The 16542-nt window shown below is 37.2% G+C and overlaps 1 protein-coding gene across 4 annotated transcripts in view; it reads left to right on the top strand.

Annotated features, from left to right (window-relative positions):
• Positions 1 to 16542, top strand: part of VCAN (versican) — a 113320-nt gene that overhangs the window by 85759 nt on the left and 11019 nt on the right. For all 4 annotated transcript variants that reach the window (XM_078365881.1, XM_035291249.3, XM_035291250.3 and 1 more), the window contains one exon: positions 689 to 771. In XM_078365881.1, coding sequence (XP_078222007.1) covers positions 689 to 771 — 83 coding nt within the window. The remainder of the gene's footprint in view (positions 1 to 688; positions 772 to 16542) is intronic.

Here is a 16542-nt window from a genome sequence, read left to right as displayed (position 1 = left end):
ACTTGTCTTGAGCTTCTGGACTCAAGTAATCCTCCCACCTCTGCTTCCCAAAGTGCTGGCATTATAGGCATGGGCCACCACTCTCAGCCTCGTGAAGCATTGTTTGATGTTCTATTAATTATTTTCTCATGATGCCTACTATCTTTTAGAAGTTTGTTAATTTGTAATCTGGGATAGAGGTTCATTTAACTTTACCGCGTGTTATCATTGCCGGTGACTCACCTCGTGATATTTTTGAGGATAAATTTGTAGAACTATCTAATCTAGGTATTCACTAAGTAAAATGCTTTGAGAATAAACACTTCCAGAATGAGGGTAGCAAGGATAAGATCTAGCACATTTTATTGGGTCACTGAATTTTTGCCAATGGCATCACTTAACAACAGCTAAAAAGAAAATTTCTATCACGAGCAAGGATGAAAAAAATTTAATTATAATTTACTCAGAAAATTATTGTCTATGTCCAATATTTTAATGTTTCACAGTGTTTGCACATTAACTTTTTTAATTAAAGCACATTGGGCAGAACAAAAGATAGGCTAGGAGAGATTTTTTTATGAGCAACTAAATAAAAATACAACCAGTAAAGAGAATGCATGATTCCAGCTGAAAATAATATTCTCCAATATATTTTCCTACATGTATGGAAAAAGTAGTACAAATATCTGTGTGGTTTCCTATCCCTTAGGTGTGGGCCATGATTATCAGTGGATAGGCCTCAATGACAAGATGTTCGAGCATGACTTCCGCTGGACTGATGGCAGCACGCTGGTAAGATGCCTTTGAAAATGATGTCAAGTTCTGCATTCGGGAAACTTGGTACTGTGCACTGATTGCACATTACAGAGGGTGCATTAGAGACTTGCTTGAGGTCACTCAGTGAAACAAGGAAGGGTTAGAAGAGTTCCAAGCTAACTGATCCAACATCCAGTACTCTCTTCAATAGTTGTGGTTCTCTTTAAAAGAGGAGTTTACAAATCACAAGGTCAGGAGTTTGAGACCAGCCTGACCAATTAAAAAAAAAGAATCTACCAGATTTCCATCAAACCAGAAAATTACTAGAATTGCCTTGGGTCTCTCTTTCAGATAAGCTTCAGAGCAAAAAGAAAAAGAATAAATGTAGGAGAAAAGTCCTTTTTAAAAAATACCTTTCCCTCTTAAATGCTTGCACTGGAAATCTGCTTTAAGGCATGGTTCATTTTTACCCAAGCAAAAATATTTATTTTTTTTTCTCTTAAAGAAGATTGTTTATATGGTCTTATGAATCTCTGCTGACTAATTACATATGTCAACTTTTTTTTTTTTTCTATTTTGTTTGAAGAAAGAAGTGACTTGGAAATGCTGGCCACAACTTTGAGTAGGCTGTAATAGGTTCTTAGAACAGGTGAAGCTGTTTTGAGTCACTCCTACTAAACTCAAATGAATCTACTTTTTTTAGAAAGGATTCAGATGTGATTGGCTATACTAGTGGTACTCAGTGCTGGCCGTTCATTAGAATCACCTGGAATATGTAATGAAAAACTGGTGCTTAGGCCTTCTCCCAGGTTCATTATAGCAAAACCTCTATCCGCTGTATTTTCTCAGCATTCCACAGGTAATTCTGAAATGCAAAGTTTTCCACTGGGCTAGAGAGTAAGTGTAAATTAAATTCTAAATTAGAAAATAAGTAAAAAATTGAAAATAACTTTAAAGGCCTTCTTGTGTGTGAATTACTTAGGTAATACTTCAGTTTCATTCATTATCTACCCCTTGTTTTGATTTAATGAGTTTGACAAAATATAACGTTTATTCTAGAATAGATGCCAAAGTAGTCTCTGCTTTTGGAAGTTCTGCTGTCTTAAGCAAAGCTTCTCTGTGCTCTTGGGGACATAATACTCACTTTATCTACGTGTCAGCCACTGCATCAAGCACTTGCATGTGTTCATTCTCTACAGTGACTTTTAAGAGAGGCATTGGGTTTTCCTTCACCTGTTTTACAGGTAAAGAAAGGGAAGATCAGTTAGTTTGTGCTATTTGCCAGGAATCACAAAGCTATTAACGGATGAAGCCAGAATTTGAACTTAGGCCTATCTCCAAAGCCACAGTTTCTTGACTGGTACCTCCTTGGCTTTAAAAAGACTGTATCCCTTATTACATTTTTTGCTTTGAGCAACCCCAAATAAGACCTGAATTTCTCTCTCTGTCACCACTGTTCATGTTTAATCAGCACAGTTTCACTATTTGTCATTCAAGCGCATAAGTAGGTTCTTCGGCAAGGTGTGAGAAAAATAAGGAAAATAGGTTATTCTTAAAATATGTTCCCAGTAAGCTATAGGAACCACAACCTTAGAATCAGTAGGCTCATTTTCTTCCATTAATAATTGTCCTGGATGGTTGTATTGAATGTGTGTCCTCATTTGTTGCCTCTTTATGCTTTCATTTTGCTCTACTTAGTGGGATAATATTGGTCCATTAGATTAATAGAGATTGGTAGGGCATGAATCCTTATATTACATTCATTTTAATTGAAGATAATTTTGTTCTTATTAATTTAATTTCTAAGTGAACATATGATTAAGAGGATTGTTTCTATATATTATAAACTGTTTTTTATAATTTTGTTAATGCATATCATACAGTGTATGCATGTAATGAGTTTTCTTTGCCAAATGTGTACTTCATTCTTATGGAATAAATTGGGTTTTAGGATGCCCGCTATTAAGTCTACCTCCCACAAATCTCCCTTATTTGTAGCCCAGTGAAAAGTGCAGGGTTTTGTGAGCCCCCATCATGTATACAGAAACTGGCATGCCCAAGACTCAGCTGGCCTTTCTATCTAGTTACTGCTTATGTGTGCCTTGCAGATGCAGGCCATGACTTATATCAGTGTACCTATTGTTTGGGTTCCTGTATCTTCCAGCCCTGAGCCTAGAATAGCTGCATTTGGCCAGGTGGAGTGTATGAAAAATCTGTTTTTCCTACACACTGACCTGACTGAACCAAGCCCCATCTATTTCTAATCTGTCATTGGTTACGTAGATTTGATGTATGTGTTTTTATTCTTAGCATGTATGTGTATTACTAGATGTTTATTCTGGTCTCTCCCTTAGCAGTTTATCTCTTCAAAGAAGTAATTGTTTTCCCTGATTTTTACTTCTCATGGTGTCTGAGATAAAGTGTTATCCTTTATTCCTCTGTGTTTGGTTAAAGAGACTTTATATTGCCCTATATCTGGCAGCTGTGTGGGTTCTGTAGAATATCTCAGGAAATTTCTCTTTTCTGCTAAGTGCCGAACAGGTGAACTTGACTCATCACATGCCATTGAAATCTCTACACCAAAGCAAGGCAACTCAGCTAGTTTTTGTCTGTGTCTGTTAATTTTTAATGTAAGTACACAAATCCTCTGAAAGAAATAACAATGACCGTTGCCATAGTCTAGAATGGTCCTAAACATGGTAAATTAGTGAGCATTGCACCTTGTCAAAAAGAAATATTGGTTTTCCTCAGAAGCTTCCAGAGGAAGATAACATGAGCTGACATAGATAACTATACAACATAAACAAGAACCTTACTCTTAATTAGCTGGCACTTTTACTTGAAACATAAGGATTATGGAGAACGCACTGAGGGCCTTACTTTGGAGAAGACGCATGATGAAATGTATTAACAAGCAAAATGTGTCAAAGAAATGACACAAGCAAATCCAGAAAAAAGCTCTGACAGACCCTTGGTTTCTTCTTAATTCACTCTTTGTGTAAAATAAAAGTGTGCTAAGGAGTGTCCCTTAACTTTGAACATTCTGGAAGAGAACAGACCATCTGTCCCAGAGACTGCCTCCCTCGTTTTCGACTGATCTCCTGCCCACTTTCTGGCCTTTGTAACCACCCTTTCCTCTATCCTTTTCCTCTCTGATGCAGCCTAGGTGTCCCTTAAACTCATCTGTAGTTTTTCTCTACAGTCACTATCCCCTTAACGGGTTCCATATGTGTGCAGGCCTTTGAATGAAATCCTTCTCCTTGGTTTCGCTGTTTACCCCAAGGTTTTTGCTTTTGAAAATATCCCTAACAGTGGAGTCTTCGTTGGGGGAAGCAGTATCTGCTTATACTTGGAATGGTGTTAATTTGACTGTGTGCGGTTTTAAGAGCTTTGTTTATGTTTTGGAGTGATTTCTCTCCTCTTCCACACCCTCCTTCCCTCCATTTTCTCTTTGAAAGATTTATTAGAGCTTCTCCGTCTTGGACAGTAGAACAGTATTAAAACAAAAAGAACCTTTCATATTTACCTTAAACTATCTTTTGATAGTTAGTCTCACAATCCAGTAAGAACAGACAAGTTTATATTAGGTCTCAATTTCAATGATCCCTTTTACTGAAATAATTAAATTTGGCTTTCAATAAACTTATAGTATAAATGTATCATATTTAATATGATTATGCTATGCAGCTAGACTAATTCAACTAATATACTAAATTAATGATGTTGTTTGACCAAGATATCTAAATTGTCCTTATTCTTGAAATTCTAATGGATTCATTACACATTACTGGCCTCTGTAATAGGATATTGATATCATTGATAAAATGCCAAATTCTAATGTCTGTTTTATTTTAAAAATCTATTACTTTTTTTATTTGGGGTGTTTGCCCAGGAAATTTCACAAAAGTGAATTCACGAATAAAATTATGCCTAAGCTTACCCTTGTGATTTATATTAAGATTATTATTTTTTAATGCAGTTCAGTTTTTACTTTGTCACTTGGCTTTCTCCTAACCCAGTTATTCTTTAACTTGACTATTGTTAACTTGACTGTTATTCTCTGTAGCAAAATGCACCTACTGCTTTATTGGAAACCCTAACAAATAACTTCACTAATGAATTACTTTTCTTGTCACCCAAGGAATATCTTCAAAGACACTCAGTTAAACCATCCAAGTTAAATATACATTAAAGCTGGTGAACTTAAACAAACTGTTCTTATCTAGCTTATACACTATTAGCTGACTTTTAAGTTCCTTCTTTAACCAACTGTTAAATGAATGACTAGTCAGAGTGGTTTTCTTCAGATCTGTTTTCCAGTGCTCCTGACCTTTTCCTTCCCTGGCTATGAACTCTTATTACTCCCTTAAAATTCTTTAGTGTCTGCTCATTGCCTTTGGTATAAAGTTTTAATTATTAGTGTGGCAGACAAAGCTATTCCACTCTGCCTGCCACTTCCTAAAGCGACAGCATCTCAAAAATACTTTCAGTTACTGGAATAAGCCATGACTTCTTACTCCTGGGGGGCTTTGCCAATACTGGCCCTAGGGTTTAGCATAGTCTCATGGCTTATCCTAATTTCATCTCACAAACAGTCAAATACCCTGCAGAGCCAAGGGTCTCCTTCCAGGAAGTCTTCCTTGTGGGGTATGACTATGAGCTCCTCTTCTGTGCTCCCACATCCTTTTTTTCCTCTTCCCATCCTAACTCAGGCCTCTGTAAAACTGACTTCCTGACACTGAGCCTTCTGAGATAGGAATTAACCTTCGTCTCTATTTTTTCAGCACCTAGCAGAATAGTTGACATAGAATAGATATTTAATAAATGTTTGAATAAACAAGTGATAATTAATATACACACATTGCTCAGCCAACTCTTATCTTTTGAATCCTGAAATGAACATATTATGTCTTTCGGCTAAATCTCTGTTTACATTTCTTGTTTACCTAAATTAAAGATTTTATGTAAAATTGTACCAGTATAAAAAACATCAAAACATAAAAGATGGGTTTTATGGTGAAAAAACAAAAAACAAAACAAAACAAAAAGATGTTCCTTAAAACTGGAAGTATATAGCTGAACATAATGCATCTTAGAAAAGTATCAGCCCAAAGGAAAACAAGTGTTTTTACTAGAAAGGAGAACAATTTTGTCCATGGTTGTCCTAGAAACTCCTTTGCAATAAACTTTGGAAATTAAAAATGGAAAGTAAACTTTCAGACTCTGCCACCCCTGCAGGTTTGAGTTACATCAGGGCAAGTTTTCCATGAAACTTTAAGAAACCAACAATTACTCAGAACTTTGGAGGAGGATTTTTTTTCCACATAGGCACATATTCAGTAGGTATACTTTCTGAATAAAAATGAGTTTTAAAAACCTTATAATTTATATTTAAAATTGAGTGAAACAAACAAAAGAAAATATTACTCCTAAATGTTATCAGCTCATTTTACTTTTTGTAGATGCTTTGGCTTAGGATGGTTTGGTTGCCTAAGGTAAGATAGGGCTTCATTTGTAAATCCACTATCTGAGGCTGTTTATTCAAGTGCAGAGAAAACCAGACAGGCAGTGAACATTATCACTATACTTCCTGGCAAAATGATTTTTCACAACATTGTTTTCAACTAAAGACTATAGTGTCTATGGGACAGCCCGATTAAGGAGCTATCAGAAAGTCTTACATGCCTTCATCATACTGTTCTGTCTGATTAACCTCCCCAACAAGTGGTTTAAAATCGAACTGTGGAACTCTGAGATTTAAAGCCGTCATATTTCTATCTTTTCTCTTGGACCCTCTGGAGTAAGATTCTCACAAGGGGATTCTCTGGGCTCCACAGTGCTCGTTGCTCGCCTTTCTTCAGTGATTCCCCCAGCACCATCAACGCTGACCCTTTCCCACTGGACATTGGCTTCTTCGGTGGATCAGATGCAGTTACTTTAAAGGGAACCATCACCTTAGATGGCCATGTGTAGAGGTTGAGGACTGAGTAAAACCGACAATGCCATTCCATTTTTAAAATATTGAGGTGCTTTTGGAAGATTTAGTTTGTTCTGCAGAAAAAGCCCTGATTTTATTGCTAAACATTTACAAAAACATTCTCTGCATCCCCTTCACTTTTTTTACTTCTGTCATCTCTACATTGTCAGGACTCAAATGTCACCCCCCACCAGGCTTCTGGCTTTCCTGCTTCCTGGGAAGTTGTCATGACTTCCTTCTTCTCACTTTCCATTCTACTGTTGAGAGAAAACAGAGAGGCTTTCTCTCTTCTGCATTTGTCCAAAGCTGGTCGGAAGTTCTAGAACAAGTTACTGAAGTACAGATCCATAAATATCTTATTTTCTAGCTCTAACCAACTCATCTTGCTATGAATTATGATATAAACTAAAACAAAAAAAACCTAATTGATAGGACAAGTAGTGCAATTAATTATACAATTAACCATCATTATTTAAATTCTTCTTAAAAATATTTCTGGAAGATAACTCGATTTTGCATTTGGTTTTTCATTTTGGTAAGCATAGTTTGGCTTTGGCGACTTGACACACCTACAATTTCCAATACCCGCTTGTCCCCTTTCACCATCTGATTAGAGTTGATGCAGAAGAATGGTCAGATGTGTGGATTTGACTCTAAATCCAGCGGCCCCTTCTTCTTTCACAAATAAACACACCAGTCTGTCAAGCAAACTGTTGTGTGAAAAGCCGGCTTTGAAAAAGGTAGAAACAATAAAGAAATAGCCCTTAGCCCAGGAAGAGACACTTAAAAGGGGCAGAAAAAAAAAGGAGTAACAAATCACAGACCATAAACCATTATTCTTTTTCTGCAGCAATGTATCATTATTACCCTTTCATAAACACAAGGGTTCCTATGCCCCTTCCTCTCCCAAATGTCTTGGGCGTTGAAAAGAGAATACCGAGTATTAACTAATTCCAGTGCTTTCTAAGCTTGTTTGTAGGTTTCTGCTCATTTGAAAGGATTTCATATGATTTGGCAGAAAAACAATGCAAAACAGAAGCCCACATCAAAACTTTTGAGTTTTCCTTTTCGTACCTGGAGATCTTAAAAGACTTTCTGTACAACATTTGCAGAAGGATGTGTGACAGCTGTGGTGTGGCATTAGCTCTAAGTCAAATACCATTTCTCTGTGAACAAGTCACACTGCATATCGACATTAATTTAATTATGTTAAACTTCACAGGCTTTATTATATTAACCCAAAAGCCAAGGAAAACATATGCTCTTTTTTTCATCCCTTAACACATTACTCATGAGTGGGAGAATTCTCAGATCCCTTTCTGCAAAAGACTACTGAGTTTTTAATGAAAATTTTGACTTGCGCTGTAGTTTGATTTGATTTGAAATCAAAACTGATTCTTCTGATTCTAAATGTGAGCAATTATGAGTCATAGATTAGCTCTAAAACACAACCCTACCCTCTGCTTTGTCTTTAAGTTCAGATAGCTAGTGGTGGGTTGAACAGCCAGAAGAACAATATTTATTTGCTACTGGAAAATCATTTTATAATTGACAAGATTGTTGTAAAAAATAAGAAAAGAAGATTTAGTGCAGTAGCATCTCACAGATGCTTTTCCAACAGTGTTCCATGCAACTTTTAAATCACATGGAGATATTTAAATCTAATTGCTAATTAGTTTAGGGCAATGCATAACCATGGAAAGGGCCAAAAGAAAAAAAAAGGTTTGAATGAGTTTTGGCAGTCTCTCCTTACATTTGGATCCTTAGCACTTAATGACTGAAGACCTGTGCAAACAAGCTTGGGGTAAAGGAGCCTACTGGCACCATTCATTCTATGGATTAAATGCAAGTTGCTCTGGGGGCCTCGGCCTGAGGCCCCCTCTTTCACAGTGGTCTCACAGTTTGAGTAACTCACATCCTTCTGAAAATGCTGTTGATAATTACTGCTTTGTAGGGCAGTGAGCTCACACTATTACACAAGATTACTGCTGTTCTCAAGAGCTGGCCAGATTGTCTTTCCCGCATAGAGGTTTGCCAGCTAGGAAAATAATGGGCATATTGCCACTTTAACAACTATCAGGAGACCCCAAGTTAGTTTTCCTTCCCTTCAGCATATTCATGTTTGTAGGATCCAACTCCAGGCTGCCAGCATAGGGTAGTGACACCAAAACAAACGTCTCTTTCTCCTTTAAAACAAAGCTGCTCTTTTCTTTTCAGTTGTCGGTCAGCGAATTACCCCGTTCAACTAAAGACAGCAGCAAAACCATAACCTCCCTTAAAACATAAATAAATAAGGACCCAGAGTAGACTAACCTTAAGCAAGTACAAGGATCAGAAGAAGGTTTCTCTTTACCTCGCAGGGAAGTCATTTGCCCCTAACAAACGAGACAAAGTTAAACGCACCGCTCCCCCTCTGGACTGCAAACAAATGCCTATTGTGTAGGCCAGACATGTAGGGATAAAAAAGTCATTTTAAAGTTACCGAATGTTTTGATTTCTGTAATAAGTAGTCCTCAGAGCTTCTTTTCAGATAATCATTTGACCTGTGTTCTGAAAGGCTGGGGCTAACCCCAAGTGGTTATTCTGTTTGTTATTTAGTGAAAAGATGGTTTCTTATCAGCGTGAGCGTGTTTCAAACAGGTACCTGTCCTCTTGGGAGAGTGATTTCTATTTGGAATTTGCTTTTGTACTTTGGTGGTTATCTGCTTGCCCTTGGCATCCAGTGTATTTGGATTGACTTTTGTAGCTATGGGAATACAGCAGTGGCAATACAGGCTGCAGGTGATGAAAAGAGTTTGTGCACAAAGAAGTCAGCTTTGACTGCAGGTGTCATGTTTTCATAGCTAATCTAGATAAATTTTTACTTAAAAACATACTAACTGTGATTCACACTGTAGGCATTGCATTTGTGTGCTTAGGTGTTTATCATCTGACCTGTCGTAAGGATTTTAGGGGGACACATTTGGCTTTGGTTCTGATGCAATTCCACCACTGATGTAAATCATCTGATAATTTTAAAAGACAGTGGAAAAGAATAAACTACTGTAGCCGAACATTTCAGTCAGAAAATTCAGATTATAGATACAGAGGCTTGCAACAGAGTAGACTGCAATCAGGTTGATAAATACCGATTCACTGAGGTCTGTCTTCTTGCAAAGTATTCTGTTTGTGTTTTCACTCACAAAACTGAGAGAACATATCCCAGACAATCTTTTAATATATATATTTTTGCCACATGGAGCACATAATTATGATTTTGGGGAGGTGGGTGGTAGTCTAAGTTTTTTGTTAAGTGATGGAGCTGTTAATTTCTAATATAAGAATGGATATATATCGCCACCTAGTGGTTATATCATATTTTGAGTTTCAAAACTACATTTACAGAACTCCACCCAGATAGATACACACAGCAGTAATACTGTCTGTAAATTAAGTTCCTGTAGCTTTGAGTAGTCAAATGCTTAGTAAAATCCTAGCAACTAAGGCAAATATTAGGACCTGTCTGTCCTGTGTTTTCACTTTATACACAACAGTAGAACCCTGCAGAAAGTTTTCGTTGGCTAGTTTCCTTGGGAAGTGAACCGAAAGGGCTTTTGTGGGGTATTTTTAAATAATTTTTTTTCAACTGTGAACTAAATTAGCGATGTTTGGAGGAAAACAGAGTAAGTGAAGAGCAGTGATGAAACCGTTCAAGAAAAAACTTCCAAATTATAGTTCGAAGCTCAGCAAATTCTCCCAACAATTAAAATAATATATTATGAATGACTGGTGACTAGACACATGTCAAGAATGGTTTGTCCCAATGGGATGTGCTTGGTAAAATCCTTAATTAGTCACTCAATGTAATCTAAACTATGGTGAATTTTAAAGAACAAAAGATGACTGCACCTAAGCTGAAAAATCATAGATAATACTTGAATAGATATAGAGAGGGTTGGAAGGTAGGCCCTTGGCAGTTACAGATTCAAGATTTTCAGTTCCAGTTATATGTGAGATCCTGAAGGTCTACAGTATGAAATCATTTGTACTTTTGGCCCAGGCACAAATTTGAACTGTACCCAATGACTGGCTAGTATGTAAAAACTCTTGGTGAGCTCTCAAGTCTGTCTGTTGGACAGCTTAGTTTTCCCATCACAAGAAGTGGGTTGCTGTCTACTCTGCTGACCATTTTTGATGTTCTCCACTGTATTTACGGCAGGAAATGATCTGCTACATAGGTGTGTGTGAATAGAAGCATTCCTAAGTCTTAGGTCTTAGGCACTTCTTTAATGTCAAGAAGTAGTTGTGTGTTTGTGTGTGTGTGTGTGTGAGAGAGAGAGTCTCAAATTTATGACTCACAATAATATGAACTTTAATTTTGTCTAGTGTCTATGAAATTTCTGTGTTCTTTTGGTTTGTATTGTATGATTTAGGAGCCAGCAGAGAGGAAAAGAAATCGAAAGATTCTGAACAGAGTGTCTGACTCTTCTAGAGAACCAGTGCTCTTTGATTGTTCTTTGTAATTATTTGACCAAGTTAAGGAATTGTGAAATCTCAGTGAAAAGAACTTGAAATGGGTTGAGTATGATGAAGAAGCGCTAGTTATCAATTAGGTTTTGATAAGAACAATTGCTCTTAAAAATTCTTAGTCTTTTGCTCATAGATGGATTTGCTTCTGTATGTGACATGCAAGGGCCAGCTGGGACTTGACTGTGACAGCAGTAACTGATACTGCATGGTCTTGTTTCCTTTATTTAACTGAAAGTAGTACTGAAGATGAATCCAAGACAACTTTTTTTTTAACACAAAGAAGAAAAAAAAAAACAACTCCTGTTTTATTTCTAAATCTTGTCTATTTCTGAAAAACTGCTTTTTTAACTTTTACAAAAAGGCAGTTATCCATCTCTGCATAAGGAAAAGGTCAATTAGTGTACATTATATTTTTATCACCAGCTTGTTTTGTTCGTGCTTGTGATGCTAGTTATCTGTTGAGATTTTAAGCCATCGATTGTGGCCATCTGGTGTCTATATTAAAAGATAAAAGATCATCTGGTATCTCTGACTGACAGTTCGGACTTCCTAGACACTATGTAGTCAGAGATTCACCTTGAACAGATATAAACCTTATCTAAATTTAGTAGATTGTTGGTAACTTTCAAAAGCAGAGACCTCTCCCCTCTCCCACCCACAATCATCTTTTTTTTTTTTTTTTTTTTTTTCTGGTATGGTGAATTAAGTTGGAGACTTGCAAAGAGCTGGGAGGTAGAGAAATAGTTCTCTAACCATTCTGAGCAAGAAAAATAGTCAAATCGCTCTGAGACATGTGGAATTGAGTTCACTCTCTGAGGGTTAAGGATGCTGGCATGCACAGAACTCATGTGCGCTGCAGAAGACCTGCAGAATGAGTCTCCCCTTTTGTGTTATAGTGAGACAGAAATAAATTTTTGACAAATACAGATTATTTGGAACAAAATAATCAAAATATTTAGAGTTTGATAGACTTCGATGAATAGTCAGTCTGCTCTGAGTTTTCCCCCTCTGTTGGGATTGGTTCACAATAAGTTCTCTGGTTTGTGGAGACAATTTTCATGTGAGAGTCATATTTATTAGCTGTTAGATTTTGTCCAGGGTTTTTTGAATCATTTTATTATTTTGGCAGCTGATTTGCTTGAATTCAATTGGGGGAAAAAGAAAGAAAAACAATAACTGAAAAGTGACTGATTCCAGCTTAATTGAAATGGTTGTCCTTTTTGGCATGTTATTACAGACCTGGAGAGCTAGTTATTTTATTGGACTCTAAAAAGAAAGCATTTTATCATATATTATCCAGCATTAAGCAATTATATGCTAGATATAAAATAATTATCTCTTAATAAAATGCAAGAAAATTTTACATCTCAGTTGGCTTTCCTCTACATCAACTATTTAATTTTTTCTTTTTTTGACTGAGTCTCACACTGTCGCCCAGGCTGGAGTGCAATGTGATCTCAGCTCACTGCAACCTCCGCCTCCCGGGTTCAAGCAATTCTCCTGCCTCAGCCGCCCAAAACAGCTGGGATTACAGGCGCTCACCACCACGCCCAGCTAAGTTTTTGTATTTTTGGTAGAGAAGGGGTTTCATTACATTGGCCAGGCTGGTCTCAAACTCCTGACCTTGTGATCTGCCTGCCTTAGCTTCCCAAAGTGCTGGGATTACAGGCGTGAGCCATTACTCTGTCGCCTGGAATCTATTTGATTCTTATGTCACAATTTCCTCTGCCTTCAGAAGAGAGTGAAAGTGCAAAGTAATTTTAGGATTCTGATTCAGGTATAGTGGCGATCTGATTCTTGTCCCTGGGGAGGCAACAACAGTTTGAGATGTATGGTGGGGAACTTGAGTCCCTGAGGCACAGACAAACATGCAGGGGAATGACCAGCATTTATTTTTACCTAAGGGGTTAAAATGAATTTCCCCAACCCATGCTGGCTCTGGGAATAATTCTTAGTTTGCACATTCAGCTCTAGAAGAGAGTTGATCCAGGATAGATCACTCAGGATGTTTGCTCATAATTCCAAGTGAAGAGCAAAGAAATCCAGATGGGAGACTGAGTTTTCCTTTGCTAATTCCAGGAATCTGTATTTCTGTATGTATAAGACACCATATTGTGCGAGAAGATCTTTTACATTCTTAGAACACAGAATGGATTCCCTGAGAAGGGATTTCTTCTTAACACTTTAGCGAAAAGAAAAGTACATTATTGAAGCTAAAGTTAAATATTTTTTTATACTCTGTCCCTGTAAGTAATGTTAATTTAAATAGGGCTATAAAGAATTCAGAAGGCCACAAAGAAAATTGTTCAGAAAACTGGAGTTTTCTTTGCTAAGTCAGTTTGGCAATAACATGAAGCAAAATCAAAACATCCTAGCCAAGATAAATCTGCACAATGGAACGATCAGATATGAGGTAATAGTGTGACATGCCTGTGGGTATCAGACATTCTTGTAAAAACCACAGAGCTAAAATTTGGTCCTGCACCATTACACCACAGCTCTGCCGAGCAACAACAGGAACACTGGTTTTAAGTCATTGCTGCAAGCCAAATGTAATTCTCACCCAAAACAGTTAAATCTTTTACCAGAGGCCTGAATCGGGGCAGTTTGAGCCCTGAGAATCACTTTAGTGGCATGAAATCCGAATCTCATTTCAGTCTGAAAATGAGATGGTTATTGTTCAGATCAGGAGGAAGTGTCAGCTGAAAATACAAGGCAATCAAGTGACTTTGGTAACTTGAAATGGGCTAAGAAATTTGTATTTTTTGTGAGAAATACACATATCATTTTATAAAATTTGTTTTTAGCAATTAGAAGAATAATTCTCACCCTGGAGCACTTGGAAAAGTTCGTATCACTCAGACATGAACTCTGGAAGGTTTTACTGCATTTGCTTTTGGTCTTTTTTTTTTTAAATTTTTTATTGGATTTTAGGTTTTGGGGTACATGAGCAGAGCATGCAAGACAGTTGCGTAGGAACACAGATGGCAGTGTGCTTTTCTTTCCTTCTCCCCTTCACCCACATTTGGCATTTCTCCCCAGGCTATCCCTCCCCACCTCCCCCTCCCACTGGCCCTCCCCTTTTCCCCCCAATAGACCCCAGTGTTTAGTACTCCCCTTTCTGTGTCCATGCTTTTGGTCTTTTATACACACACACACACACACACACACACGTGCAAACACAAACACACACATACACATACCCATACACAGCTGTATCTTTGAAGAATAAATGAAGAAATGAAGTAAACACAAGACACACACGCATGCATATACCCATACACAGCTGTATCTGTGTCTCAGATACAGCTACAGCTGAGACAAAGATACAGCTGTGTATGGGTATATGCATGCGTGTATGTGTTGTGTTTACTTATACAGAATATAAGTAAAATTTGTATGATTATAACACAATTTAACACTTCTTTTACTATCTCCCATTTCTTCATTTATTCTTTAAAGAAAATGTTAAATGGTGATATAATATTCTATTTGTCTGACTGTTAATAATTTATTGAACATATGTTCACTCTATACATTGTTTTCCCTTTACTGCTAATAAGCGTAGTATTTCATATAAAATGTCATTCGCATCTCTGATTATTTTTTACTATAGAATTTTAGAAGTGGAATTTGAGGGTCCAAAAGCCATAATTTTTTGAGGCTCCTGATATGTATTGCTAACTTTTACCTCATATCTGATCGTTCCATTGTGCAGATTTATCTTGGCTAGGATGTTTTGATTTTGCTAGAAAGGTTATTAACTTCCACTAGCTATGTCTGTAATATTTGCTAGCAGCAAGCAGGATCTTTGATTAGAGATTGTGTGGAATAATGAAATACCCTCTGTGGCTCATTATTTCTAAATATCAAAAACTGTATATTAAACAACATAAGTATGTACCATAGTTTCTGGCACTGAGGATACAGTAGTGAGCAAAATAAACCAAAGCCCTGTGCTCAATGAGTTTACATTCTACTAGGGAGAAAAAAATGCAACAAATAAGTACATTATATAGGATGTTAGAATATGATGAACGTTATAAAAAAAGAAATCAAGAAAGGGAGATGGCACAGTGTAGGTAAGGACAAAGAATGAGGGAGTATTGCCCAATGTACACCTAGTATTAGGATGTTGGGAAAATTTTCACCTTTGAGGACATTACCGGTTTCCTATGAGATTAATTAGAAAGTAAGCTCGAAAATATTGTGCTCCAAAATCCAAATTTAATATTTAGGAAATTCTGGAATCTTTGACCATAGAGAGTACTAAAGATAGATTATTGTTTATTTTAATGTATTTCTATTCTTTGGTTTTTAATTGTTATCCCACTTTAATTAATTCATTAAAAACAACTTGGTCCTTTTTTTTGTTTTTTGTTTTTTTGAGACGGGGTTTCGCTCTTGTTACCCAGGCTGGAGTGCAATGGCGCGATCTCGGCTCACCACCACCTCTGCCTCCTGGGTTCAGGCAATTCTCCTCCCTCAACCTCCTGAGTAGCTGGGATTACAGGCACATGCCACCATGCCCAGATAATTTTTTGTATTTTTAGTAGAGACGGGGTTTCACCATGTTGACCAGGATGGTCTCGATCTCTTGACCTCATGATCCACCTGCCTCTGCCTCCCAAAGGGCTGGGATTACAGGCATGAGCCACCACGCCTGGCTCAAAAACAACTTAGTTCTGTATCAGCAACAGGCAGAACATGACATATCTCTGCTTTGTTGATTATCTGTTAAAGGAGAGTATGAGACATTTAAAAAGGAGGCTTGGTGAGTTGAGGGTGAGGGATGATAAGGCAAGTGAGCAGAGAAAAGTAAAATAGGGAAATAATTAGAAACCCAGTTCAGAGCCAATGTCAGTTCCTGGTTGCAGGGAGACCTACCGGTCAAGGAGTACATTAGAGAGTATGGTCCCCTAAGCATATTTTCCAGGCCCATTTGGAGAGTAACACAGCGGGGCCATTTAGACTACGAGTTGGATTTAAATTTGCCTTATTTCTGGATTAGGTTTTCCCCCAAGAAATAAAACCATCCTTCGTGCTGTATTTTGGCAAAAAAACACAACTTCCTTAAGTGTCTCTTGGTTCTTTTTGCGAGTTTGTCACTCTTCAAAGACTCTTTTTTTATATAGTAGTGCTCTCTTGTCTCATATCTTAATTTTGGCAGGATTGAGGAGGGCTTTAAAGGTAAGAGACTGAAAGAAAAGTAGAAGGTTCTCAAACTTGAGGTCGTTTCACAAATTATTTTATTTAAAATAAAAGATTTAAGGTTTTTTTAAACTATATTTAAAAATTTTGAAAACCCGTTTTTCTGAGAA

This window comes from Callithrix jacchus, chromosome 2 (genome assembly GCF_049354715.1).
Source record: "Callithrix jacchus isolate 240 chromosome 2, calJac240_pri, whole genome shotgun sequence".
NCBI lineage: Eukaryota > Metazoa > Chordata > Mammalia > Primates > Cebidae > Callithrix > Callithrix jacchus.
The sequence above is the reverse complement of the archived record's forward strand: the minus strand, read 5'-3'. Positions and strand labels throughout refer to the sequence as shown.